At 39.3% G+C, this 26,598-nt stretch overlaps 1 protein-coding gene across 18 annotated transcripts in view; it reads right to left on the bottom strand.

Annotated features, from left to right (window-relative positions):
• Positions 1–26,598, bottom strand: part of ABI3BP (ABI family member 3 binding protein) — a 283,667-nt gene that overhangs the window by 107,172 nt on the left and 149,897 nt on the right. For 11 of the 18 annotated variants that reach the window (XM_090058607.1, XM_090058684.1, XM_090058655.1 and 8 more), the window contains 14 exons: positions 23,765–23,830; positions 23,188–23,262; positions 22,209–22,265; positions 18,521–18,586; positions 16,715–16,789; positions 15,120–15,194; positions 14,134–14,208; positions 13,516–13,590; positions 12,791–12,865; positions 11,422–11,496; positions 7,895–7,969; positions 6,908–6,985; positions 5,093–5,173; positions 1,407–1,478 (listed from right to left, as the gene is read on the bottom strand). In XM_090058607.1, coding sequence (XP_089914733.1) covers positions 1,407–1,478; positions 5,093–5,173; positions 6,908–6,985; positions 7,895–7,969; positions 11,422–11,496; positions 12,791–12,865; positions 13,516–13,590; positions 14,134–14,208; positions 15,120–15,194; positions 16,715–16,789; positions 18,521–18,586; positions 22,209–22,265; positions 23,188–23,262; positions 23,765–23,830 — 1,020 coding nt within the window. The remainder of the gene's footprint in view (positions 1–1,406; positions 1,479–5,092; positions 5,174–6,907; positions 6,986–7,894; positions 7,970–11,421; positions 11,497–12,790; positions 12,866–13,515; positions 13,591–14,133; positions 14,209–15,119; positions 15,195–16,714; positions 16,790–18,520; positions 18,587–22,208; positions 22,266–23,187; positions 23,263–23,764; positions 23,831–26,598) is intronic. The other 7 variants (XM_090058618.1, XM_090058674.1, XM_090058701.1 and 4 more) reach the window with 7 other exon arrangements.

The raw sequence follows: 26,598 nt of genomic DNA, 5'->3' as shown, positions 1-26,598 counted from the left end.
ACTGCAGATTTCATAGCGCTCTAATATTTCATATATATGAAATTTTATGGCTTCATTAACTGTAAACATTTTATGACTTTAATGAAATTTTATGGCTTCATTAACTGTAAAAAATAAAGCCTTCTGAAAATGCTGAAAAATGTTTTGTTTCAGTGTTTTTTTTAATGAAAAATTTAGATTACTGATTCAAAATAACTTCATTTCCAGGTTTACTTCCAATTTATTGAGAAAAAACAAAACAAAAACAACAAAAACACCTCTTGAAGTCAAAACAATATGTTTTACTTCATGTTGAACACTATCTAAAAGCAATTATTTTCTCCTTTTTGATTCTTCCAAAGAAGTTTTAAAAAAATAATTTTAGTAGGATATAAAGGTGGGCTAGTACAAAGGATTCCCTGTGAATCCTGAGTCCTACTTTGGACATTTGCCAAGGGCAGACTGTTAATTCAGTTAAAAATGAGTGCTTAGCTGTTTGGAGTTGGATGTGGCTGAACGTGAAAGCTAAAAATTCACTTCCTTGTGTGCTGTCTGCTAGGAAGCCAGCATACCTTAACCCAGTAGGTGCCAACCTTCTTGGCTGAGGACCACAAGCCATGGGTGCACCTCTGATCCCCTTCCCCTGCCTCATTCATTGTTCTACACTCTCCTCCCTGCCTTATCTGCACTGTTCTCCCTGTTCCCTGCCAGACCTGTCACGCGCCAAATAAAGCCGATGCATGGTCTACTTGTAACGTACATGCAGTGGGTTGGTTACTCCTGCCTGAATTACATTAGGTAGGTCCATGCCCTCAAGCAGACCATAAGTGGTCTGGATTGTCTCTTAGCAGTAAGAAACTGGCAGAGAATTAAATTCCAGTATGATACAAATGAAATAACCTGGGAACATGTGGCCAGACAGTAAATCCCATCATTATACTGTCCATCATTCTTTCCATTGTATCTGTTGTGTACTGTTAAGATGTGGCAACTTCACTCTTGTGCACACTCTCCAACCAGCTTTACAGAATAATGGCAAAATACTTCCAAAAACACATTTGCTTTGCAGGCACCCTTTGATAAGGTACATGTTACTGATTTTCTTTCTTTCTTTTTTATTACTAAGGATATATAAACCTATGAAATCCAATGAAAAGTCAAATTAGAATAAAATGTATTCATCTCTGCAATATATTTTCTGAAAGAATCTAAGTTCCTTTCCCCACTCCCAGTACAAGGTTGACTTAAAAATATAGCCCCCTATATAGATCTTATTTAGCAAACCCAACATTTTCATTTGTGGTTCCTTCACAAGATGCATTGTTAGAACTAAAGAAAAATGCAGGTCCTGATGCATCATATTTTCCTTTTGGTACTAAGGTATTATTAAGCCTCAATGTACAAAATTTCAAAGATAATATCTTTACCAGCTTTAGATTGAGGCATTTTGGGCTCAACAGATGATTTTGCCAAAGGTATGAACTGTGTTTCACTTGATTCTGAAACAAAAACCTGGGTTATAATTATCAATATTTAAAACATGAAGGTGTAACATGAAGGTACGTTTGTCCCATTAATAGCACATGCCCACAGCCGTCAGTGAAGAAACAGCACTACAAAGCATGTTTGGAAAGTGACTTTACCAATGATGGATCAAAAAGAAAATTGGTGCTGCTTGTTTTTGAATGTGAGCAAAAAAGTAGAAAGATACATAGGTTCTATGAACACAGAGGTTTTTTAAGGAGTTGGATTAAAATGGACTTCTGGAGCACAATTCTATTTTCTAAACGGGACGATAAAAACAAAGCAAAGACAATTATGATAAAGCCATTGTTAACTAATGAGGCCCTTAATCACTCAGGCTAGGGACAGACATTACACAAAAACTGGTTTACGTAATCAGAAACTGGTTTAAACCTGTAACAGAACAGACTTTCAGTGCACATAAACCCGTTTCAAAATGGCTGAAACCGGTTTGAGATAAACCTGGTTGAATGCAATATCAGACTTCCCTGATTTGGCTCAAACCAGTTTATGCAATGTCTGTCCCAGACCCTTTCTGGTTTAAGTTGAACCAGAGACCCCCAGCATCCCAGCATACTCTCTGGGCTGGGCTCTCTGCTTCAGCCCAGCCAGGCTGGCCCTGCCCTTCTGCTCCCCAGCCAGTGCAGGGACAGGCAAGAGCAGGGGTCTGGCTAGGGAGGGGTTAAATTCCCCCATTCCCAGCAGCAGGGACCCAAGCTGGGTCTGCCGGGTGCTCCCCCTTGCTGCTGCAGCAGCAGGACACCATGGCCCTTGAGGCAGAAGTGGGCAGGGAGGAGAGTTAGTCTCCCCTCTATCCCACTGGCAGCTGGGTCTGTCCACCATCGCCACTGAGCCCCCTGGCCACACCCCCAGGGGCCTTGCATGGCTGTGCCCCCACCCTGCTGCTGCAGTGGGAGTGGACAACACCTTTGTTGGAGGAAGTAGCCTCTGTCATAATGTGGGGGAGTATAAGTCCCTTACCAAAATGGGTGCTGCCTTGTGGGGCTGGCAGAACTGTGGCAAAGCTGTGCATGGCAGCATCAGGGTCCAGAGTGCTGCCATGCTCTGCAGCAGCCCTGCTAGCCCTGCAGAGCAGCTCCTGCTGGGAAGGGGCTCATGCTCCAGGAAGCCGTGACAGGCTGCAGCACATCACAGTCACCAACTGCTCACTGCTCCAGCTGCTGGGCAGTGGCAGGGCCCAGCCCCCACCACTCAGTCTGTGCTCAGGGGAAGCCTACTCCCAGAAAGAGAGGCTTTATTCAGCTGCTGGCCCTGAGCACATGCTAAGTGGTGGCTGCTTATTCAGATCCTGCTGTGGTGTCAGCATCCAGCAGCTGAATAAGCCCCCTCTTGCCAGGAGAGGGCTTTCCCTGATCACATAGAGGCCACTGACACCATGGCCGGGTCTTTCTAGCCCGGCCACTCCACCACTCTGTGTTCAGGGCCAGACCCTTCCCAGCAGGAGGGGGCTTATTCAGCCTCTGGTCCCCAGCACAGAGTGGCAGTGGCTGGGCTAGGCAGACCCTGCTATGGTGCCAGTGGCTGAATAAGCCCCCTTCTGCTGGGAGGGGGCTTGCCCTGAGCACAGAAAGACCGCTGGCACCAAGGCAGGGTCTGCCCAGCCTGTGCTCAGGGCTAGCGGCTGAATAAGCTCTCTCTTGCCAGGAGGGGGCTTGCCCTGAGCACAGACGAAGTGGTAGGGGCTGGGATCTGCCCCCACCCAGCAGCTGGAGCAGTGAGCGGTGAGCAACCCCAGTGCTGCCACGTACAGCCCACCGCAGCTCTGCCAGCCACACAGCACAGCACCCCTGCAGAGATGAGGCTTACCTTCCCCAACATTATAACAGGGGCTGCTGCCTCCAAGGGCCCTTCCCCCTCCCACTGCAGCAATGGGGCCAGGGCATGGCTAGACACTGAAAGGCAGAGCTGGTTGGGGTGAGGGGGGGACAGGGACTAGGGTTATTCCCCCTCCCTCCATTGTAGGGGGCCTATTCCAGGGTAGGAAGCATGGTGGAAATGGCAGGCAGACCTGGCTGCCAGTGGGGGTAGAGGGGAGACTAACTGTCCTCCCTGCCCCGCTCTGCCTCAGGGGCCATGGTGCCCCACTGCTCCAGCAGCAAGGGGAGAGCACCCAGCAGACCTGGGAATGGTTCCTGCTGGTGGGACAAGGAGTGGGAAGCCCGGACTGGCCACGTCCCCACAGCACAGCTTCCTGCAACTAAGGGCATTTTCTACCCCTGGTGCCTGGCCTGAGCACCTGCAGGCATGTGCCTGCATTGCCTCAGTCCAGAGAGAATGTCTGTCCTGTTACAAACCGGTTCAACCTAGGCAGATTAGACTAACCTGCAAACCTTGAATGAATTCAGGCTCTGGCTTTTTGAATGTCTATCCCTAGCTTCAATGTCATTTCAAGATGGTTTTGGTTGGCTTCTGGAAAGATTGGACTTACTGCTGTAGCAAAGAAGGGAATCTAAGTAGAGATGTAGTAACAGGGCAGTTCTGCACCACGAGCTGTGGTGGCTTATGAGACAGCTGCAGTGGCTGAGCTGGTGATGGAGGTCGGCCAGCAGCCCTGGTGGATGCTATTTTTGGGCACCCGCTTCTGCCTTGCCAAGTTAGCAACTAGGGCATCTTAGTTAGACAACTGAATCTAACTGAAGTTAATTAGACTGTATAGCAGCACAGGTTTTTAGCATGTCTCTAAATCTATTCTTATCTAGCGAAGCACTAAAGTGTACACATTGCCGAATCCAGGTTTTGCACAGCAGAACTATATATGGAAGATACATTAACGTGCTGCCTTGAACTTAATCTTCATAGTAAAGACAGGCAATGTTTCAAAAGAAAAATTATTCCCTCAAGTAAGATTTGAAAGAGTCACAGGTGTACCCAAGACGTAGTCTCTTTGCCAGGACAGTAAAATGTGTAAAAATTTATCATCAAATAATTTGCATGTACTCTTAATAAAAATTCCATTAAATGCACATACCCAGTGCTATGGATTCAATAACTTTCCTCACATCCCGATGGCCGGATTCACCATTTTGAAAAAATGAGATTGGTTTCTACAGAGTGTAATGCTAAAACATTGACTGATCTCTCAATTAGAAAAACATTATTACAGAGTAACATTGTAGTACATGAAGTATGGAATTATCCTTTTTCCAGGAACCTTTTGACAGCTAGTATCAACATATATGTGTATAACAATTCTATAAAAATAATGTATATATTAGATATATTTATATATTTACATATAAACAGAATTTTAATAAAAGTATATTAAATATATGTACATGGATGTATATAAACATATATCTTACTTAGGAGTAAAGTTTCAAAAATCTGTATTACTGCAGTAACTCTTATGCCTTTTTCTTTAAATGTAATGAGGCTTTTAATCAGGCACATACTGAAGTTATAAATTTACAACCTTAAAACTCAAAGGTGGTTTGTCACCCACTAGTTTACTCCAAGCAAGCGTACGGTTTCATTTCATAACTTCCTCATAACAGGGCCACTGAGTCTGGCTAAGAGATTACTTCATGTTCATGTGTTGAATTACAGGGAAAAAAAGCGACTACTATACCAGGTTCACTATATGTCATTTCTGGCATGGCACTTGTTGATGCTTTAGATTTGGATGGAGTGTGCTGTGGTTCATATGATGCTGTAAGAAAAAAAGTTCAGTTCATAGTTAAATTACCCTATGCATCACTAGTCAGACCACAGAAAACACAGACTGAAAGCCTACATTGGCACAACAAAAGCTTGGTAGAGAAACAGAAACTTAGCCAGTCATTAATATCCCTTTTCAAAAAAGTGGTGGATGTCAGGAAAATATTGCAGTGAAAGATTGATCACTGCCAGATTAAAAAAAAAAACCACCAGGAATTCCATATCTTCCACCTCAATTAGGAGTTGCCCTCTCAACTAAATTCATACCTTGCCACCTGCTAATTATCAAAGCCTTGTGCAGTCTGTAGCAAATCATACATACATTTTGTGGCAAAGTTCCTGGAGTCTGGATCTTTTTGATGGACCACCCAGGTAATATCATGGCAGCTTAATTTAAATAAAAAATACGAGGGTTTTCTTGAATATACTATTAAAGCAACTGATACAGGCAGTATAGAAATTAGTGATTTATTTTGCAATCACTTTCAGTTTGATGCAGAACTTACATTTTTTATTTTGATATGCAAAATTTCCAGGGAAGACAACTGCAGGGGTTTTTTTAAATATAATGCTTCCACTCTGCAGCATAATTTTCCTATGGGGGGGTGTGGGGGGGGGGGATTCTGAAACTAATGCCATAGCTCTGGAATCACAGGACAGAGAGGGCATTGATCTTTGCTATTGTTCAAAAAATGCCTTAAAATGTTAAATAATAAATATTATTTCTTCCACAATTGAGTCACTCTCCTCTTGCTAGTGACTCAAGTGATATTTGAGACATTTTAAAGTATGAAGCCTTGAAATACGAGTATTATTATAAACCCCAATATCACCTTTGTTTAATTCCTGCAAGTAGCTTAGGTTTTCAAATTGAAATGTTTTGTTTGCTCTAGAATTAGGCCAGGCTGTAATACTGGATCCAGATCTAGATCCTAAACCAAAATTTCACAGCTGGACCCTATGTCTAGGAAACATACTGAAATTTCACAAATAGATAATAATCAAAATACTAAATAGAACTCAGATCATGATCAAAATACTAAATAAAAGTCAGTCAATACACAGTGTTAATGCACTTTAACACCTGCATGTGTAGATGCCAGCCTATTCCTGCTTACTGGGCAGTAACTTACTGCATAGTAACTTTAAACCAGCGTAAATGCATGAATAGACAAGCTCAGGCATGATTTTCATTCTTCATGAACAATTGTCATGAAAGGATGTTCCCATTTAACTCCTCTCAATGTTACTAGGGTTGTTCAGCTTGACTTTATGACTATTGCACTTAATCGGTTAACTACCAATACACTGATACTTTTGCCTCATCCTAAGTTTCCAGAACTATGCATATTAATTAATTCAAGACCGAATCCTACTTCTACTGTAGTCATTGGGAATTGTGCAGCTGACTTAATAAGATTTCAGTCTTAATAAATAAGTAGATGAGAATGCTCTTAAAAATATCAAAAGCAGATAAGAACAGTGAACAATACAACCGCTTCAAATGACGACTTCACTGCAACAAAAACAAACAGGAAAGATAATAGCAGAGAGCTGACCTCAGTGCCATACCAACACATATCTAGAAGCAGAATGAAAGTCAGTCATTAGTTATGAACGCAGTGAAATGAAATGTCCTTTTAGAAGATTAAATGGTCCTCTTTAATGAAAGGGAAAACCAAAAAGATGACAAATCACTGAGGAGGGAGAAGACAGTAATTATTACCCATTGTTGCCTTTGGATGTTCAAGGGTGTGGGAAACTTTAGTAGTGACTGGAACTGGAACAGATTCCCTGGTTGCTGCTGGAGCAAAGGACATTCTCTTAAGATGGACAGAGCTAGAGCCAAGCTTCTTTAACATTTTCTCAACAGTTCATGCAAGTATTTTAAGATCTTAGGATTCATACTGCATAGAATGCTGTAAAGCTTAGCTTGACTATGTCATTTCTGGATCTTTTTTGTACATGGATGAAGTTCATCTATTGTTCAAATGTGAGCAATCTCTTATGGCGTTTGTAATCCAGAGGCTTCTCCAATGAGAGTGACTGTGCAATAGGTGACACCACAGACCTCATGAGCTGCACATGCAGACATTCACTGTGCTGCTAATTTGAAGTACAGCAGGTTTTTTAGACACTGGGAGATCCAGTGCATTTTTGAGGCACTCTTTTTTAAATTTTACACACAAAAAACTCCTAGATTTTGTAGTCTGATCCTAAGTAATCTTTCAGGTGGAATCCATAAAACTCGAGGCTCACTTACCCATAAACATTATGAATAATGTATAAAATTATTTCTCAGTTAAACTTTCCTGTTTATCATGTTTTTGGATAGAAAATTTTTACTCATCTCAATTTAAAACAACTTATTTAACCACCTGCACAGAACTGTGTGCTTTGTATTTGGTTAATGAGAATAGCATGGACAAAGGATAGGAAGGGCGTATGTTTTAAAAAAATTATTGAGACTTTTTATTTGTGTCCTTAACTCATTGGTAACCTGAAGTCAGTCTTTAATTTAGCTAAAATATTGCATTCAACAATCAAAATAAAAACTGCTTGATGTATCATTTTTAACAACAGATAATTAAGTCTGTGACATTGTTTGATGCCAATATTTATGCTGTATCTGTGGACATACATCCCAGAAAAAGTCAGGAGGTATCATACAAACAATGCCAAATACAGTTATGGAAGAGCATATTGTAATTACCAGGTTTTGTCTTAGGTTCTTCTGGTTGGAGAGAGACTTTAGGTTTGGAAGGAGCAGGTTTGGCTTTACTGGGAGCTGAAAGGAAGAAAGAACTGAGACTGTAATGTTCACGGCTTTGAGAAGCAGAAGTAGCTCATCAGTACTTCTTGTTCTTCTGCAGTCACTTCCATAAACTGACATTCATTGGATGTAGCCCTGCTGGTACTAAGCTGCAGTATAACACACTTACAAAGCCATATCTTCCCAGCAGTTGAATGAGATAGCTCGTGTGAAAGGCATGACCCTGTTCCACAGAAGAGAGTTCATTCAATACAGCTAGCCATTTCAGTCCCTGAGATACAGAGTCCCGATGTTCTACAGAGCGGGCAGGGAAAATACACAGGGGCAACTCACGAAGAACAGAAGTAACTTTTCTTTCTTCTTCAAGGGTTTCTTTGAATTCCCACTTGTGATAGATTAGGAAGCAATACTCCACCAACACAGTGGTAGGGCAAGGAGTTCTTAGTTAAATATGGACTGGAGAATGCTTTCTCCAGCTGAACATCCCACTATAGTACTAAATCCAAGGAGTGTCATTGGGCAAAAAGGTGCCCTGAATTACAAATCCTTGCTTTGTGAATATCCTCCAGTAGAATTTGTCTAAGGCAGGTACTGATAGAGTAGTAGTTCACACATATCTTTAAACTGGGAGTGCTGGTACTGGCATAGATATAGAAATTCTCTATACATCTCGAAATGCTAGTGTGAGAGTTTCTATTTGATAATGGTTAAACCTGGCATCTCAAGAAATGTTTCAATAACTTGCTAGAATTGTAAGGGTGTCAGTTTTTTCTAGAGATATAGAGATGACACTTTTGGACAGGAACTGGGTCTGTGGAAGGACATGGGGAGTAAAATATACTGAGACAGGTAGTAATCTGAGACCATCTGCAGCAAGAAGTCAGAACTGGCCCTCATAATGACCCCCTCCTTGTGACACAAGGCAGTGATTAGATCATAGTGTTGAAATATATCTTGTGTCCTGTAAGTCGGCCTAGGCAGAGTTATCAGTCTTGTTTCTCTTAAAGGGCTTTTCAGAGTATCAGGCTGTAAGCACTGAGAAGCTCAAAGTCTCAAGGGTCTTTCCCTTCTCATGGCAGTGAGTTATGCACTGAGTTACAGAGTAAAGTTTGCTCAAGCATAAAAGGCACTAGATTAGGGCATTAGGGTCTTTCGAATGATTGCTAGGCAGGCGTAAAACCTCTTGAAGATCTAACATGACCCAACATGGATCCAATAAGAGACTGAGAGCTCACAGAAGGGGAAAAAATACATATGCCAAGCTGTCTTACACTATTCTACATTAACAACAAGAAATAAAATTGACTAATGAAAGATACAGCCTGAAAAAAATGAACATGAGTTCTGTTTACTATCTGTAGCTAGGAAGGGAGAACTGAGGTGACTGGGATACAACAGGCCCTTGTAGAGACAAGGATGATGACATCGCCTTCATACGAGATCCCTAATACTTGTTCCCAATAGATGAGGCTTTTCAAGGCAGTTCTGTAGCTCTATGCAAATGGTGCCATATTCAATAAGTAGTAATGGACAGAGGCTCTTGCAGAGCAAGAGATACAAAACAGAATGTGTGCACATCAGAGTGTAAGGTAGGGTAAGAGGGACTCAACATAGGTCCCTCACACAATTTTACAATGTTCCTGAAGAGAAAAAGCTTTAATGCATTTAGTTGTACAGTAAAATCTGTCTCATAAGCAGCTCTCACCAGCTTCTCTCTCTTTCGGCAACTAGAGGGCTTCCTATGTTTTAGGAAAACAGAAAGTTCTCAACACAAGTGAGCACAATGGCTGAATGTGACTGTATTGGCACCAAGTATATTTTTCTTGTAGACTAGTTTTATTGCCCCCTTCCCTGCCCAAATAAGAATGAAGCTGTAAGTCTTCAGGACTTCATAGTTTTGCTTGGGAAACCAGAAAGGCAATTTTGCACAAATTTTTGGTTTCCATAGAAAGTTTGTTTTTTGACTAAAATTTCATATTAGTTCTAATGCAAACAGAAAAAAAACAAACTTACCCAAAACAAGAGAATGATCAATGATGAGCAAAAACAGTGGCAAAAAATTTCAAGAACTATGCAAAAACCTGACTTGGCTCCTTGTTAAGACAGTATCTCAGTGCACAGAATCTACATGGAGTTATGGTATCTTGAATGGTAACCAAGGGAAGAAATTATGCTTTGGTTAAATCTGACTGACTCCAGGATGCTGGTTGGGGCCTAAAGCCTGGACATCCTCCCTCCTGGCTGAAGACCAAACTGTGATCCTCTTTTGTTGCATACTAACTTGTACTCCAGAAAAACACACCCGAGTAAGGGTTACAATTTATTCCTATGGAAGAAAAGACAGAATTGACAAACATCTGTGTAGAGGAAAGAAAATGTTCAGTGGTGAACAGTGGTCATTAAAAGTTCAGTGGTGAACAGATGGGATATCCTCTGGACTGACCTGTCAGTGAGACCAGTAACAGAGAGGTGACAAAAAGAGAAGCATAAACACTCAATCACACTGATTGTTCTATAGTTAAATAGAAATACAAAGTGGTCATTCACTGTGGAAACATCATTATCCACTGTTGTCCTTGGCAGTTCAGAGGGTTTAAAACATTTTGGCATAATGGTTTCCAAATGAGTTGTTTTCTTTGCTGATAAAAAATAAAAAATTCAGGCACAGCAGATGAAAATCATCCTTAGATGAGACGAAACAAAACTGCCATATTAATATAAATTATTTTTTCTGTGAAAAAATTTACCAAGGAAACCTAGATAGAGTGAAAAAGTTTTAAAATTTCCCCATAATAACTGATGTTAGCCCAAGACATAAATATAATTAAGAATACGAGTTTCAGTGGGAACTGTGTGTTTGGAAGTGGGCAATTTTCTTTTTACTAGCAAAATTTCAACTACATTTCTCAGAGATTATGGAAGGTATTATAATATCATTTGACCTCTGTTTAAAGAATGTTTGAGTACTATATAAACTGTATGCATCTTTTAAAATATTTAACATCTTTATAAATCTTCATTTTATAAAATGCGTATTCTTATTTATGCAACTTCAGATAAATCTGTATGTGGATTCTCTTAACCCCCATCACAAGTCAAATTCAGATGCAAAACTAGGTTCAATTTCACTGGCTAAATTACATATCCATCTGCTCAACTCCAGAAATAAGTTTCACACTTCACTTGTGCAATTTCTTATAAGCCTCAACACAAGTTAAATGTCACTGAATTCATGCAAATCTAAATCAAATGGTACACAGAGAAGAAAACCACGAGTCTTCACCAAGAGACCTTAACATTTTTCGAGGGATGCCAACTCTTTCCATACTCTTCCTTCTACGTGCTCTTTGTATACTCTTCCTGAGAATGGAAATCGCTGAATTTCGAACACTACAACTTTAAACCCAAATACACAAAATAAAAAAAAGAAAGAAATTATTATAATGTTTGGCATGGAACATAATTACCAGGTCTAGTTCGTGGCATTTTGGGTCTGGCAGTTGGTTTAGTTGTAGAAGGAACGAACTTTGTTTCCCTGGGAGCTGAAAGAAACAGACTGGATTATATATATTTCTTTCTAATTGTTCCCCTTAGGAATGATATCACATTTCTCAAGGTTATGTGAAGTAGCGATACTTCAAAATGACTTCTGGAAATGCAGTTGGCTGCAAAAAGTAATGCCTTTCAAAAGCCCAGGCATTCTCATGAAACTTTGCTAGTCCATGTTCCAGAAAGACTCATCCCCTTATGGCTGATAAATATTTAAATCAATCTAGTCAAGTTTTACTTCCCCTTCAAATATATATATGAATTCTGGGACCTCAGATTTCACAAGAAATTGTGGCAGAGCACCAGAAAGCCATAGAAAGAGTCTCATACACCCACTGGATACTATTTATGAAAAGGTAGCACTGACTTTATGAGTGGTGAGAAAAACTGGTAGGAGGAAGCAGTTCTGAAAACTACAAGATATCATCCAAAAATTACCTGGGAAGAGACTGCAGTTAGCCACTCCAACTGTTAAATTAAGGCCTGATTCTGTGACAAAGTCTAAGGATGCTGGAGGTGATCAGCACTTCCAAAGTATTACTTTCCCCGTTTTTTTAATAAAGCAGGATTACAAAGGTGCTTCTGTGCTACAGTCACGATGAGAGGCTTCCTTGAGTGACAACATATTCCTCACAATGATATATAGAATGATATATAGTCTTATGAAGTGATTGAAATGTTTTCAAACACATAGCAATGAGTAGAACGAAGCCTAATGAATAGTTCTAAAGCCACAAGAAGTAGCTCTTAGGAGAGAGTTAGGATTTTTATGTAGAGAAAAATAACCTCTAAATGTTTGCTTGAGAAATGTCTTTACCAGGCCTTGCACTTGACTTTTCAAAGGTTATTTTTGAATCATGCTGAGGGGTGAGTGGGCTGTTTGCTTTTTGTTGTAGTTTGGACCATAACAATCTTCAAACAATCAGGGTAAATGCCACCTATGGATACCCAGGCCTCCTATTGACATTTTAAGTACAGATGTTTTATCCTTAATATAAAGTGATAAAACTATGATTCTGTAGACAGATCAAATTTGAAGGAGAAACTAAGTTCAGTTTGCACTTACAGTATTTATTGCCTAACAAGAACAAACTCTAATATGGTTTTTGTTATTAGAATAAACAAGAACTGTTTCCTAAATGTTCTCCTGTTGATGAGAAATAGGTCTAGAATTAGAATAAGGTAGGCAAGAATACGATGGATGGTTTGAAATCATTTTTAGTTATAGAGGTTGAATGGTGTTGGAACAGAAACAGAGTGACAGATAGCTATTGAAACGTTTGTTACCTAGTGTTGTTTTTGACAAGTCAGTAATCCTAGAAGTTTTAGGCGTACTATGCTCCAAAAGTGGTGGTTTAGGGGCTACAAAACAAAAAGGAATCCAAAATAATTGAACAGTATGGTAAAACTATCAGGATTCAGTTAAAATTATTAGTACAACAAGACTGCAACATTACTCTTGCATGATTTTAAACAGACTGGAACAGTATAGGGATTCACAAAGACTCTTGCAGGATTTCCTATATTTCTTTTTTCCTACATGTCTTCTGTCAACCATAGCTATTTGCACTAAAGAGATGCTGACTCTTTGTGGCATTTTGGAAACAGAAATGACCACAAATGTGTAATACTTACTAGGTATGAACACAGTCTTAAGACAGGTAATGTGTTGTGTACAGTACATTACAAAACTACATCTAAAATAGGAAAGCAGAAATGAAAAATACTCTACTCTACTCGACTATTTAGATAGTCACCAAAACCACCAGGGTAATATAGATGAGGTGTTTGGGTTATTTTTTGTTTTTTTACATTTTATAACCAAACTCATGTTCAACAATCCAATCACCTTGAGTCTATTCTTAGATGAATCCTTAAATGGAACAATAATAGGCCTGGCTCAAAAGTCTGTACTGTCTGCTTCCCTTGTGAGAATGTTATGGGTAATTTTTCAGTAATTTCTAAATGTGCTTTTTTATACATTCTGTTAAGTAAACAGAGTAGTTAATTACCCGGTTTCACATGCTGTACTTCTGGAGTAGCAGATGGTTTCAGTTTAGAAGGAACAAGTGATGTTTCATTTGGAGCTGAAAGAAAGAGCTTGGTTTTTAATAAACTGCTTCAAGATTCGTTTAACAAAGAGTTTTCCACAACAACAGTGCATGCCACAGGTGTGTGATGGAGATGAGATTCAATACAGAATGTGAAAGCCATCTGATGACATCAGAGTTCAGGGTGGAATGGAGCTCAGGGATGGAGATAGCACTGAATTGCTGTACGCTGATCAGAAATTGATTCGGTGTCATCCCAAAGACAGCTACAATTTCCACAATGAACGTTAGAAACATGAGACAGATGATAAAAGAATGGTGGAGCTCTCCATGCAAGTTTTATAGCTCCTCACAGGGCAGTAAAACTAGCAAAAACTGTATTCTGTAGGAACAGAGAAGTGAAATGAATCAGGAAGCCTGAGAATATTTGGTGACAGAAAAACAAGGATCTAGAATTACGATGAAGGTTAATGATTAGATGCGTGAAATGATCTTTGGGAAGAAATGAGTTTGTGAGGGATGAGATGTTCGCTGATGAAATATAAATACAGAATTTTTCACTGTTTAAAACAACATTACCCAATGTTGCCTTTGGCCATTTAAGAAGATTAGAGACTTTAGCAGTGGGAGAATCCAAAGGAAGTTCACTTTTTTCTGTTGGAAGAAATGGTGACAGTTATAAGATGACAAAGAGGTTATGAAAGATGATGGTGTTTCATAAGTCAAACAAATTTGCTATTTAAAAAAAATGAAAGTATTTTACCGATTCTCAGGCATTTTCAGTTTAATATGCATTAGGGATGAGTTTGGATTTTTGAATCACAGTTACATGAACTATAACTCATGTTATCCAAACGTGCAGAAATGTGGGGATGTTCATTTAATTCCTTCCTGACTCCACTGTAATAATTCTGAAATAAATTCTCACTATCAAAGTCACTGCCAGGCATCAGATTTTAGGTTCTCTCATGTCTTACCTCATTATTTTGAGTTATATTCCATCCCTTAGCAAGATGACACAGAGTAATACACAGGAATGCAATAAAAAGGACATGTTGTATTGCAGATTAGCCAGCCATAAAAAGCACATGATACTTGGACAAGAAAGGTGCTAACTGATCCAACTATTGTCACAGCTCTGGAGAATTAGGTGCCTACAAGTTGTGAAATGTCTTCATGTAGTGCAGGATATGTTTTCCCTGCATTTAAACAATTTAGAAATTTTACAGTATTAGTTTACAATAGTGTTACTAGAATATCTGAACTATCACTATTGTTGTAGAAGAACATGGTATGTTTTAAGAAGGGTTTTATAAAGTGTTGTACATTACTTTTCTTTTTCAAAATCCTGAAAGGAAAACAGACTGATAAATATTACCAGAGATGTCATAACTGTAAGACAGCACGGGTAGTAATCTGCCCTGTAATCTGATAAAAAAAAATACAGCTCTCAGGGTCTGTTCCAAAGCCTTCTTAAACCAACAGAAGACTCCCTTTGATTTCAGAGGCTTGTGGATCAGGCCCTGATTCTCTGAAGGGGAAGGACTGGGTAATAATTATTGTACCTGGTTTGGGAGCTGAAATTTCAGGCTCATCAGATGTTGTGGGGCTTGGAAGAACAGGCTGCTTATCAGTGAAAACTATAAAAAGAAAGAGGTAATAATGTTTATTATGATATTTTTAAATTTTAGAGATTTTTGTTTTGAGGCACCAAGATTTAAACTGTGCAGTCTGACCAATTTAAGAAGTGAGCATTGTTTAGACTAGGAAAGGAGGAGGAGTAGATTGGAATGGGCTAGTGGTTGAAAATGACAATTAAAACAGAAACAACAGCCACAGTGCATGGAAGGCCAATTGTACCTCAAATAGCAGAATTCATAGACATTAAGCCATGTGGAAAATACAACAATGCAAATGTGTGCGACTCAAAGTCTGCTCGGATACTACAGGCATCAAACATTCAAGGAACAATGGCAAGGATACACATCTTTAAAGCTGGAAAGAAAATAATATGCCTACAGATATTCTCTGGGATTGAAAACTCTTGCAGCACTTTGCTTTCTGTGAACATTTTGTGATTGGGTTTAAAAGACAAAAGAGAAATTTGCATAGAAATAGAGTGTCCCAAGTTGCTTGACCAGAATAAAAAATGGTACCACATTACTTACCTAAACCAATGGCGCTCAACCTTTTTGGCTGGCAGGCCAGATGGGCAGTGCCCAGGCCATCTGCAGGCCAGATCTAACTGATGGTCCTAATCCAGCATGGGGCAGTCATGGCAGGGCCCTATCTGGCTGTCTTAGCTCCAGGGGCATCTTAGCTCCAACCCAGCCCCACAGGGTGGGGGTGGAGGGGTCATGGCCAAGTCCCGCAGGGGAAAGGGCATGGCCCAGGACCAACCCAGCCCTGTGGAGGGGAGGGGGCATGGCCCAGCCTGATCCAGCCTTGCGGGAGGGGGCTTGTCCTGGCCCCAATCTGTTGTGTGGGGCTCAGGGTTTGGGAATTCGGAAGCAGGGAGAGTGGCTGTATTTATTTCCACTGTTCCCCCCTCGCCAAATTTCCCGGAGCCTTGTGGACACCTACGGAGTACCCAAGGAGCCTTCTGGGCACCATAGCTCTGCAGGCTGCATTTGGCCTACAGGCCAGAGGTTGAGCATCCCTAATCTATACTATTATAGAATGAAGGTTCCTTTGCATCATGGATACACACAGCAAAATATGGATCTATGAAAGTAAAAAATGGCAAACAAATTTGTTGAGCAATTTGGAACAATTTTAATTAATTTGTGGTTGTTCTGCCAGCAGAAGAAGATGCTTAATTCTCTAGGCAAATAATTATTTACAAATAACCCATTCTAATGTAGGTTTCATGCATTAGGCTTAATCAGGTACAAAAACTTTAAAAAAAAAAGAAAGGTCTGAACACAGACAAAAGAAGATGTCAAGCAAAGCAGCATCATAGGTGATAACCTTGGTAGCAAAACACAGGCTGCATGTTGGTTTCCATAAAGAAGGTAGTGAGTAAAGCCATGAAAACTGTTGAGACAACTGATAAGAATTTTTGTGTTGGTAGGAAATTAAAACAAGGAAAAGTTCCTGAAATAAGCTGTGACAAAAAAGTAGTTAATTTAAGCAAAAAAATTGCATTCGTCATTATTACCCATTGTTGTTCCTAACAAATGAGGTATTCTGGAAATTAGAGGTGTAGATGTTTCCAGTTCAGCACTATTTGTAGCTACAGGAAAGAGAAAATGTAAATAAACTTAAGATGTAACTTCATATTGTTGAGTACAGAAGAAGGGGTTTGTGGGGAGAGAGAAGGAGACTGCATTGCATTGCTTTGCAAGTTTCTAACAATACCGCAAGTGTTTTATATAGACAGGAGGGCCTCCTTATAATTAGGAAACAAACTCATTTACTATGGGTTTGAAAAAATAAAAAGGCCTTATCTTAGAACATGCTAAGATTATTTATGGGTTCAATGAAGTTGCATGCATCTGGTTTTGCACAAGAAAGCATTTATGCATTTGCCTTCAACTACATCTAAAACAAGCTGACTGCATAGTGTACACATTTGCATAAATGGATAACAACCTTTGAAATACTGATTACAAACACAGTGACATCCTGCAACAAGTATCCCTTTTTAGCACTACATAAATCTACTTAATGCCATGTAGTTTTCTAGCCACAAGTAGGTTTTTCTTTTCATACTGGGCTGCTGTCCCTAGTTTACAGTACTAGGGGCAAGTATCACACAGCATAAAGTTGCAAATTAATCTTTGCAAGATGTATGCTTTACATTTTAATTTAGCTAAAGAACACTTTTAAGATGCCTTGGAATCCCAGAGAGCCCACCAATAATACTGCTAGGAAGTTCATAAAAAACAGCATCTTAATTATTTTATGATAAGACCGTGTCCCTTCAAACCCTTGCTGCTTGTCCAAAAAAACCAACCAGCCAATAAAGTAAAAAAAGTCAACCTCATATCTCAACAACTTGTCAAAAAATTGTTTCAGCACAGATGAAAAGAGCTACAGTAGCTAGAATAGGTCTTTGCTATATATATATATATTTATACAGAGAGATTAAGGAACAATACAAAGCAAGATATACAAGACAGCCAACAAGTCTTTAAATGTCTTTACCAAGCAGAAGAAATACATAGCATCTCAACTGGAATCTCACTCATTAAGTAAATTGAAGAGAATCAAAAGAGTCTTTTATTTCTGTTTCTTTTGGAAAATGTCTTGGTTTTGCATTCTCTTTTGAAACTATAATATCCACAGTATCTACCTACTGTACTGCCATTACTTAGTCCTATTTAGGAACACTGAGCCTCAGTCACAGCAAGGTTAGTTATCACTGTGGAATAAGATATCTTTTTAATGGTACATTGTGTTGAGCTTACTTTATGGTTATGTATCTCCACATAGTATTTCTATCTATCTGCCTTAGATGGAGGAGTGGCTTCACATTTAATTTCACTGACCTAAGGTTAACCCACAAAGTCACCAAAAGGGCTGGATAATCCCCTAGAGTCTGAGTTTTTCTCTGACTGCTTTGATAGAGCACTGGCCTGAACTTGTTCCCATCCACAAGTATGCCACTTCCTACAAACTGTTGGATACCAACCAATACCTTTTCTTCAGTAAATTTGTACATCTGGCCCTCTTCCCCAAAGAAAGGATCATCAGCCCAACTTCACCTAGCTTTCCTTTCCTCATATTGTAAGTCCTTTTCTGATTCTCTTGCCTCCTTTTTTGGGCAAGTATCACACCAAATAGAGCCCTCATCCACCAGGAGCACGTGCCTTGAGCCTGCGTTGCGTCTAGCAGAACCACCAGAATACAATTGTACAATTTAAAGGCATAACATGACACTTAGGAACCAGTTAAATGGAAACAGTAACAACATACCCCGCACAAAATATCAGGCTTCTAAAGTAATGTAAGCATAATTTACCAGATTCTGTATGTGATGTTTCTGGAGTTTGGGGAATGGAGGAAACATGCAGAAAGTCATATGAAACTGAAAAAACAAAAACAAGAACTGGGGTTTTATTACTGAAAACTTGGAGAACCAACATGGAACAGAATTGTCTTCAGTCAGAAGCTCAAGACAAAGTCTAACCAATACTGAAGAACCTGAAGATTGCAATGTATGTTTAGATTCTGTCCGTACAAGAATGAACTGAACCCTCCCCTTCAGCAGTACTGTAGCAAGGCCAGAAATGTCCTGGCATGGAGTGTCCTCACCTAGGAGGTACCAAGTCAAATGACACTAATCTTATGTAGTAGTTGGTGCTCTGCACACAACCTGTACCAAGTGTCAAGATACAGTGCTATACTTTTGGTCCCTCCCGTGCTCCAGTGTTTATTTGCCAGGACAAGCATGAACACATAGATGCAATGGAGATGGCACTAACTGATGAATCACAAATACAATCTCATCAAATATTACTGACACAGAAAGGGAGGACAAGGCAGATGAGAGCAGAAAGCCAATGTTCAAGACAGGTAACACGCTGAAAAAGACTTGCTGTGTGGTGTTACAAGCACAATCTGGGAGTTATGGACATCTGATTTTGAAATGAAATCTTTCTAAAAATATTAACCCTAGAACATAATCTTCCTAGAATGTGCACTGACATGCAGGGGATTTACAAGTACATCTTATCTGTCAAAAATTAATTTGATCAGGCGATCCCTGGAGAAATAAATGGCTATTCAATCTTTCACGTAAGAAATTAGAATTGTAACGGCTTCACAGAGATGTGAGGATGACCTAACCAATACCTGTACCTCCATTGGTGCAGTATTGAAGTTCTATTAAATATATTATTTAGGGATGTCAGACTTACAGTAGAGTACCTAATGGGCATGTACGCAAGAGTTGAGTAAAATAAAGACTTCTGAAATAGAGTACATTCTCTAACATCCACATACGGGTGTAATAGAAAGGATATTGTTCAGTATAAGCTGGTAACAAAAAATGAATACATTCTTTGACTGTGTAGTAAATGTGACCTACAAAGAAAAATACAGTAAGTAAATCTGGTTTGCTACTTTCCTTTCTGATATTCAGAGAAGTCTTTTCCCCACAAAAAGCTGGTCAGGTTTTTAATTTGGAAAAGTAAGGAATATCAACTCATGCTTTCCCTACGTTTGCTTGAGGGCTACTTAGACTAGAATTGCATGCGAGCTTTCTTGGAACTCAACTGAATAATGAAGGGTACTGAATATTTAACAAAATGAATTTTTCTCTATACAGCTGACCAGGAGCTTGAATTAAATACATGTTAAAAAAAAAGACACCATAGGTCTAAATTGTTCATGCTTCAAACTGGTGGTGTTAGTGCTGACATAATTGGAATACTTCTGAAATTTAAAGACTCTTTCAGGGGAAAATACATGTTGAAGGACAGAGCTAAAAATATCAGTGAAACACCTAAACACCACGACCACTATATACACATGGACCTCTGTAGTCCGAATTAAAATTGGCTCCAGTCTGAGTGAACTAATCCTCACTGAATGAGGATTAAAGTTAATGCAGACTAGGGTAGTCCAAATTCAGCAATTTGAACTGTATTAAGATGGATATATGATGTTGTTTGTAGGAAAAACAGTCCTTAGGAACTCAGATAAGCACTGCAAATATCAATCCACACAAGCAAAACTCAGCTGGGTTTTTGCAACACAGTGGGTGTGTCTACATGTGACCCCCACAGGACAGTTGTTACTGTACTGTCATCTAGTACTTGCCATAACTACATGATATAGTGAGGTAGCTTGTCACTATGGTGACACAGCACTGGCATCACAGTTTGTGCCCGCTGACACTGTTGCCATAGTGATGAGCTATGGTGGTATAGCACATTGCTATGGTGACGTAGCGTGTCATGTAGACGCGCCCAGTAGAGGCCATCAGGCACAGAGCAACACTTTCATAAAGTCAAATGTGCCAACAACATCGGGTCAATTTCACTCATTAGGACTTCTGGAACAGCACTTTAGATAACTATTGGTAGGTTTGTAACAATGTAGCAGTGCTTAAACAGGTGTATTAAGGTGCACTGACATGCATAATTGCTTAATTATGCATAAATTCACACATAGACACTGTGACTTGGGTCTGTTAAGGGGCTGTCAAGTGTATAGATTGTGTATAGCCAGCACTCCCAGCCATGATGGTCAATGATCATCCATCAACCCTTAATTGGAATTGAAATTTGATTGAAATTGTGTGATGTGGATCAGTTAACATGCTTTAGAAAATGGTGAGTATGCCTACAAGTAGCATCTCTGGCACTGAAAAGTAGGAATGAATGTAAGTGGTTACAAGATTTGTTGGTACTTGGAACTGTGTTAAGTTACTTAGCACAGTTCCAGCTGCCCACAAATTGTGCAACCACTTACATTTTTAACATATGACTTTAAATCCTATAAGATCAACGTTCATTCCTACTTTTCATTTATACAGACTTTTACATCTGGGTGGGCTGAACTAATTGCAATCAACGCCTAATGGAGAACACATATATAACATAACACGTGGTCTCTCTAAACCATTTAATTCCAAACTCAACAAGCATTACTTTTTCACAGAAAAGCTTTTCCATATCACAGCCAAAAATATATTGGGGGTGGGGGATGATGACTCTTCTAAAAGCTATAAATGAGTTTCTATTCACTTTTGTTCAACTGAATAAACTAAAAACCACAAATGTTAGATATCAAAGTTTAATTAGAAGCATGTGTGTTATGGGGTGAAGGTTACAGGATTGTTTCTATTTAAAGCTGAATATACAAAGTGCTGTTTACACACTAATATAAAGCCCTGATTAGCCATTTTATTATTTTAGTTTTAAAATGGTGTAGTTTCATAGAGTTAAAATAAAAATAAATCTGGAGTGGTGAACAAGGTCTATGGACCTGAAGTGGTCAAGAGAAGGTTGAGAGGTTAAACAATGAGTATTTGATAATAATGCCTGATAAGTTATTGACCAGCTCAACAATCAACTTTTTCCCTCTACTACTAAGTTACGTAATATTAACAAAGAGGAAAAGCTAAATTCCCCTTGTTCAGTGGAAAAACAGCTCAGGAAGTGCTTCAGTACAGTGTTATCATCTAGATGACCTTTTGCTTCACTGGCTTTAAAAGAGTACATGAAACCCAACAGCCTACCCAGGAATCCCCCAAAGAGTGTCCAAGATATTAACAAAATGCTTTTCTGAGATCCAAAAGTGCATGCCATCAACCTGCAGAGACAAGACAGATGACCAGCTGCTAAACTCATCCTTTTCCATGAAAAATCAGTATTTTTCCTGGAATAGTCTAAGGACAACAATCCCAAACGGCCTCAGTTGGATTAAATGCTTAGCAGTAAAAGGAAGCAGAACTTTCTGCTCATACAGAGGATAACAGTCAAAACTACAAGCAGAGGTACAGCTGCACTGTGTGTGTATTCAGGATGTTGTATAAGAAAACTAGTTAAAGAGTTTCAGAACATATATGGAAAGAGGAAGCAAAAGCTGAAAGAATAAGCTTTGAAAGCACGAACAGGAGAAATATGCAGTGCAGAACTGGATTTCATGATATAAAAACCTAAAAATGTTATATTAGGTATCAAGAAAACACCCTTATTTACCAAACTCCTTTTTACTAGCACCAGGTGTAATGGGTCTGAGAGTTGTTCGAACAGTTACTGTAAGAAAGAAAATCACATTTACTTTAGGACTGTTAGATCACACTATACAGCTCACAAACATTTCCTTTTCTTGGTTGTTATTTTGAATTGCTATATAGTTTATGAAAGTTGCATATGCACAATGCAGCAATAAACTTGATAGAATTACTGAGAATATTTGGTCCAGTTACAACACCTTCAGCCAATTATTAAAAAAAAATGACTTTGGGTCAAATTCTTCTCTACTCCACACTTTGTGGCCTTGCTTTGTGTAATGCAATGTGAGTTCATGTTTGAACCACATTTTTCATTTATCTTGCAGAAGTGAAAAGGGTAACACAAGATGTAAAGTAGCAGAGAACGCAGGCCCTTCCACCTTTTTCAGCACTGTCATTTACATTGAATCTCTAATATCAGATCATTTTCACAGCACAAATAAGTCCTGACTATCTAAAAAGGTGGTCCAATTTTCAGAAGATACCAAACACAGCTCTCACTGGTATTCACGGGATCTATGGATAAGCTGCATACCTGCAAACTGAGATATTTTAAAGTAGTTGCTTAACTGGATTTACATGATTAACTAGTACCCACTGACATCTGAAGGCACAAAAACTGTAATGTATGTAATATTATATCAAGTTATTTTGCATTAATTGCTCAATATCTACCATATTTAAAGTAACTGACCTTACAAACTGGATGTCCTGAGAAGCCATTGAAAAAGAATGGACAATTTCATCAGAGTGATCCATTATTCTAAATATGTCATACAAACCATTCTAAATAAACATACTATTTCATCCAGAACACCAATCTTAGCAGCTATTTTTATCCTGAGTTTATGACAAGTTAAACTGATTACTTGGTGACACGCCCTGTGAGGTTTCTTCTGAAAATGCTTGTTGTAAGAATTAATTTTTTCAAGAAATACCATTACCAGATTCAGTCGATGGCAATTCTGTGATGCCAGGCATTTTGGCTGTTGAAGAAACAAGCTGTGTTTCATCAAAAGCTGAAAAGACAATTGGGGTTTAAAATGCTGAGGGACTTCAGAGTCAGCAGGATAACAGCACCAAGCAGACAGAAATTGTAAATTCAAGATGATGCTGGCACAAGGGTGAAGCAAGATGACTGATGACATGGAAGTCAGCTGTGAGATGACTGTGAAACATGAAGAATGAGGCTGTGTGCAGAACAAAGCACAGGCAATGGGATTCCAACATCCCATGCTGAATGGAATTCTTATTATCTTAGAATTGTATTTTATTGAAATTCTTTGGAATAAGAATTGCTGAGATGTAAAAAACAAATAAGCTCACAGTGATTCAAGGCAGAGTGTCACTAGAGAAAGTGCTTTTCACTGTTGATTATGCAGTAGTGGTTGAAATGAAATCAAACAAAAAGCCTGGCACACAAGTATGGAAGACAAGGTGTTTGAGTGACTCCAAGCATTCTTCTTTACAGAACAAAGATAGGCCAAGAGAATGAAAAAAATGGAACTGCATGAGATTTACCCATTGATGTCCTTGGGGTTTCCATGGGAGGGAGAGATGTGGATTGCGAAGTTGGTCTCAGGATAGCTAAGAGCAAAGACGGACATTATCTTGAGACACTGACGTAGGCAGCTTTTGCACAAGTCACTGTTTTAAACAGAGCAAATATGTTCATATTGATAATGAAGCTATTTTAATTTTTTTTAAGTAATTTTTCTTTTTGTGAAAAAATTGCATCCATCAACTGGCTGTTCAAGTAGTCTGGGCCTGACACACTTAAGAGTTAGGCACCTAAATTAGAAATAAACTAGTAAAAGTGATCAGAAACTGGTTCAAATCTGTAACACAACAGGAGTTCAATGCACATAAGCCACTTTCAAACAGGTTTAAGGTAAACCTGGGTGAATGTAGTGTCAGACTTAACTGATTTAAGTTAAATTGGTTTCCTGAAGTTCTGTCCAAAATCCCCTCCAGATTCAAGTTCTCTCACAGCTCCCCAGCATCCCAGAATGCTTGCACTTCTCCTGCAAACCTGTCCTTGCTGGGTGGGCAGGGCAGACTAGCTTTGGCCCAATCTGTTTGATTCAGCTGAGCAGTGAGGCATGTTCTAGTACCTCCAGGCTTCTGCAGCCACTGCAAGCATGTGGCTGCATTTCTGGAATTAAAAGTGAATATCTGTTCACTTGTTGATTAGTTCAATCTATGCTGTTTAGACTAACCTGCAAAGATTGAATTGATTCAGCCCCAGGCTTTTTGACTATCTGCACTTAGCCAAGGAATATATCTTTCATATTGTAGCGCTCCCAAATGCAATAAAATCAAGCCTTGGAATACTTTTAATGGAACACTTGGAACTTTCTCACTGCATAGTGAGAAATTCTTCATATTATCCAACCTCAGTTTCTCTTGCTGCAACTTAAGACTGCTAAGACTTGCCCTGTTCTCCACAGCCACAGAACGTGCAGACAGAAATTACATTTGTCAGGTGCTTGACCCCTTGAAAGTACCCAAACAGAAGAGCACAGCTGCAGAGATATCTCTAATCGCAAGAAAAATTAACCCTCATTATGAGTGTTCAGATAAAGGTGCACCACAGCAGAGCACCTTCAATAACTTCTGTCTACTCTGGTGGCTGGGCTGAAGCAGCTCAGCCACGTCCCTGCTACTGTCTCAGTATGGAAGGGGGGAAGGCATGGGAGGAAGGCCCATTCTGGGGTTTGCCCAGCCATGCTGGGAGGCAAGTGGACTGTAGCTTCAAACCCCTACCCCCGCAATCTACCTCCCTGCTATTCCGGCATGGCAGGGTGTACTCCAGAGTGGACCTCCGCCCCCTGCCTTCTCCCACTTCCATAATGAGACAACACTGGAGCTGGGAGAGGTAGGCTGGTGCTAGGGGAAGAGTCTGTAGACCCACAGACTCTCTCACTGTATTGGCTCCGAATTGGAGCTTGATGCCCCACCCTCCTGAGCCAACAGCTAATGTGTGTTGGGTCGGAGGGTTGATCTAACTCATAGCGCTTTCTATGAAGTGGTTGGTTAGTCTAAATCATAGTGCATTTCTGTCTACATCTAGATAATGGTCTAACACCATCCTCCTGAAACCACCTTTCACACATGTGAAGATTATTATGGAATCCCCTCTCAGTCATCTCTTTTCCTGACTAATTAACTCCTAAATAATTTAAGATTATGTATCTTTAATTTGAGGGTAATCTAAAGTCTTTGTCTCAATAGGAGCAGATGTGAAGCAGATATTGTGCATTGCTGATTGCAAGTACATGTTATTTTGATAATAATAAAAAGATCCTCTTAGACAGCAATAAAATACTCATGTGTATCAATAAATACCATACTGCCCAATAATTATGCTTGCAACAGCCATAGATATTTATTTATACTATCTATTTTTTTCTTTAAAGCAATCCATGCTTTACACTACATAACTGAGATAGGAGGTTTTAAGGTAAGGCCATCCCAGAGCCTTACTTCAAAATTCCCATGGATTTAGGGAAAATATTCCAACTAATTAGGTTTCGAACTAATTTTTAATGAAAATGGCATGAATATAAGTGAAAATTTGAACCAATAAGCAAACAGTTTTCTGTTTCATATGGTAGGTATCAGCTCCCACATGTACTTGCAATTAGATTTTATATGACTCATCATATCAACAGATGTGATCTCAGGTTAATATCCTGATTCCAGAGAAGAAGGAAATAGTGATCATGAGCACTATACAAACAGAAGGCACATGATTCACAGCTTTTGGCAGCAGGACTCTCATTAATTTCATTCATGTACAGTAAGAGCCACGAGACATCTTCCAGGGATGTCCCAACACACTGTAGCCATGTAATAAAGATGCCTTTTTAAAAAAAAGGTTTGAATTCAAAGCCTGATGGCCACCCATCAAGCTTCTAAATTAAAAGAGATGTCTCCCCCTGGTATAATCCAGGTACAAAAATAAATAAGAAAAACATTCTCGAGAACATAGGGCAGAACATGGTTTACACATCTGAAGATACAACTAAATGTTACTCTCTGCTGATCTTATGAGGAATGTGGTACTTTTCAGGGATAAACTGTATAAAGCTTACTTATTAAGACTTAACTTTTAAAAAAAAGTAATATTAAAAAATTATATTGGAAGATTCTGACTAGGCAAATAGGTCAGATATCATCCAGAAAAGCAATGTGATACTGAAGTTATTGTATGAGAGATTTTTTTCCATTTAATTTAATAGAGGAAGAATGAGGACATAAATTGCATACTGCATTTACTTGCATACCACACACACCTTTCCCCCTAAATTCAGCCCTCCAAAATTGGAGTGCATGTCTTAAGTGTGGAAGCT

The sequence above is a fragment of the Crocodylus siamensis genome, chromosome 1, assembly GCF_052110815.1.
Source record: "Crocodylus siamensis isolate JL-2025a chromosome 1, ASM5211081v1, whole genome shotgun sequence".
Lineage (NCBI taxonomy): Eukaryota > Metazoa > Chordata > Crocodylia > Crocodylidae > Crocodylus > Crocodylus siamensis.
This window is presented reverse-complemented; position numbering and strand designations above follow the sequence as displayed.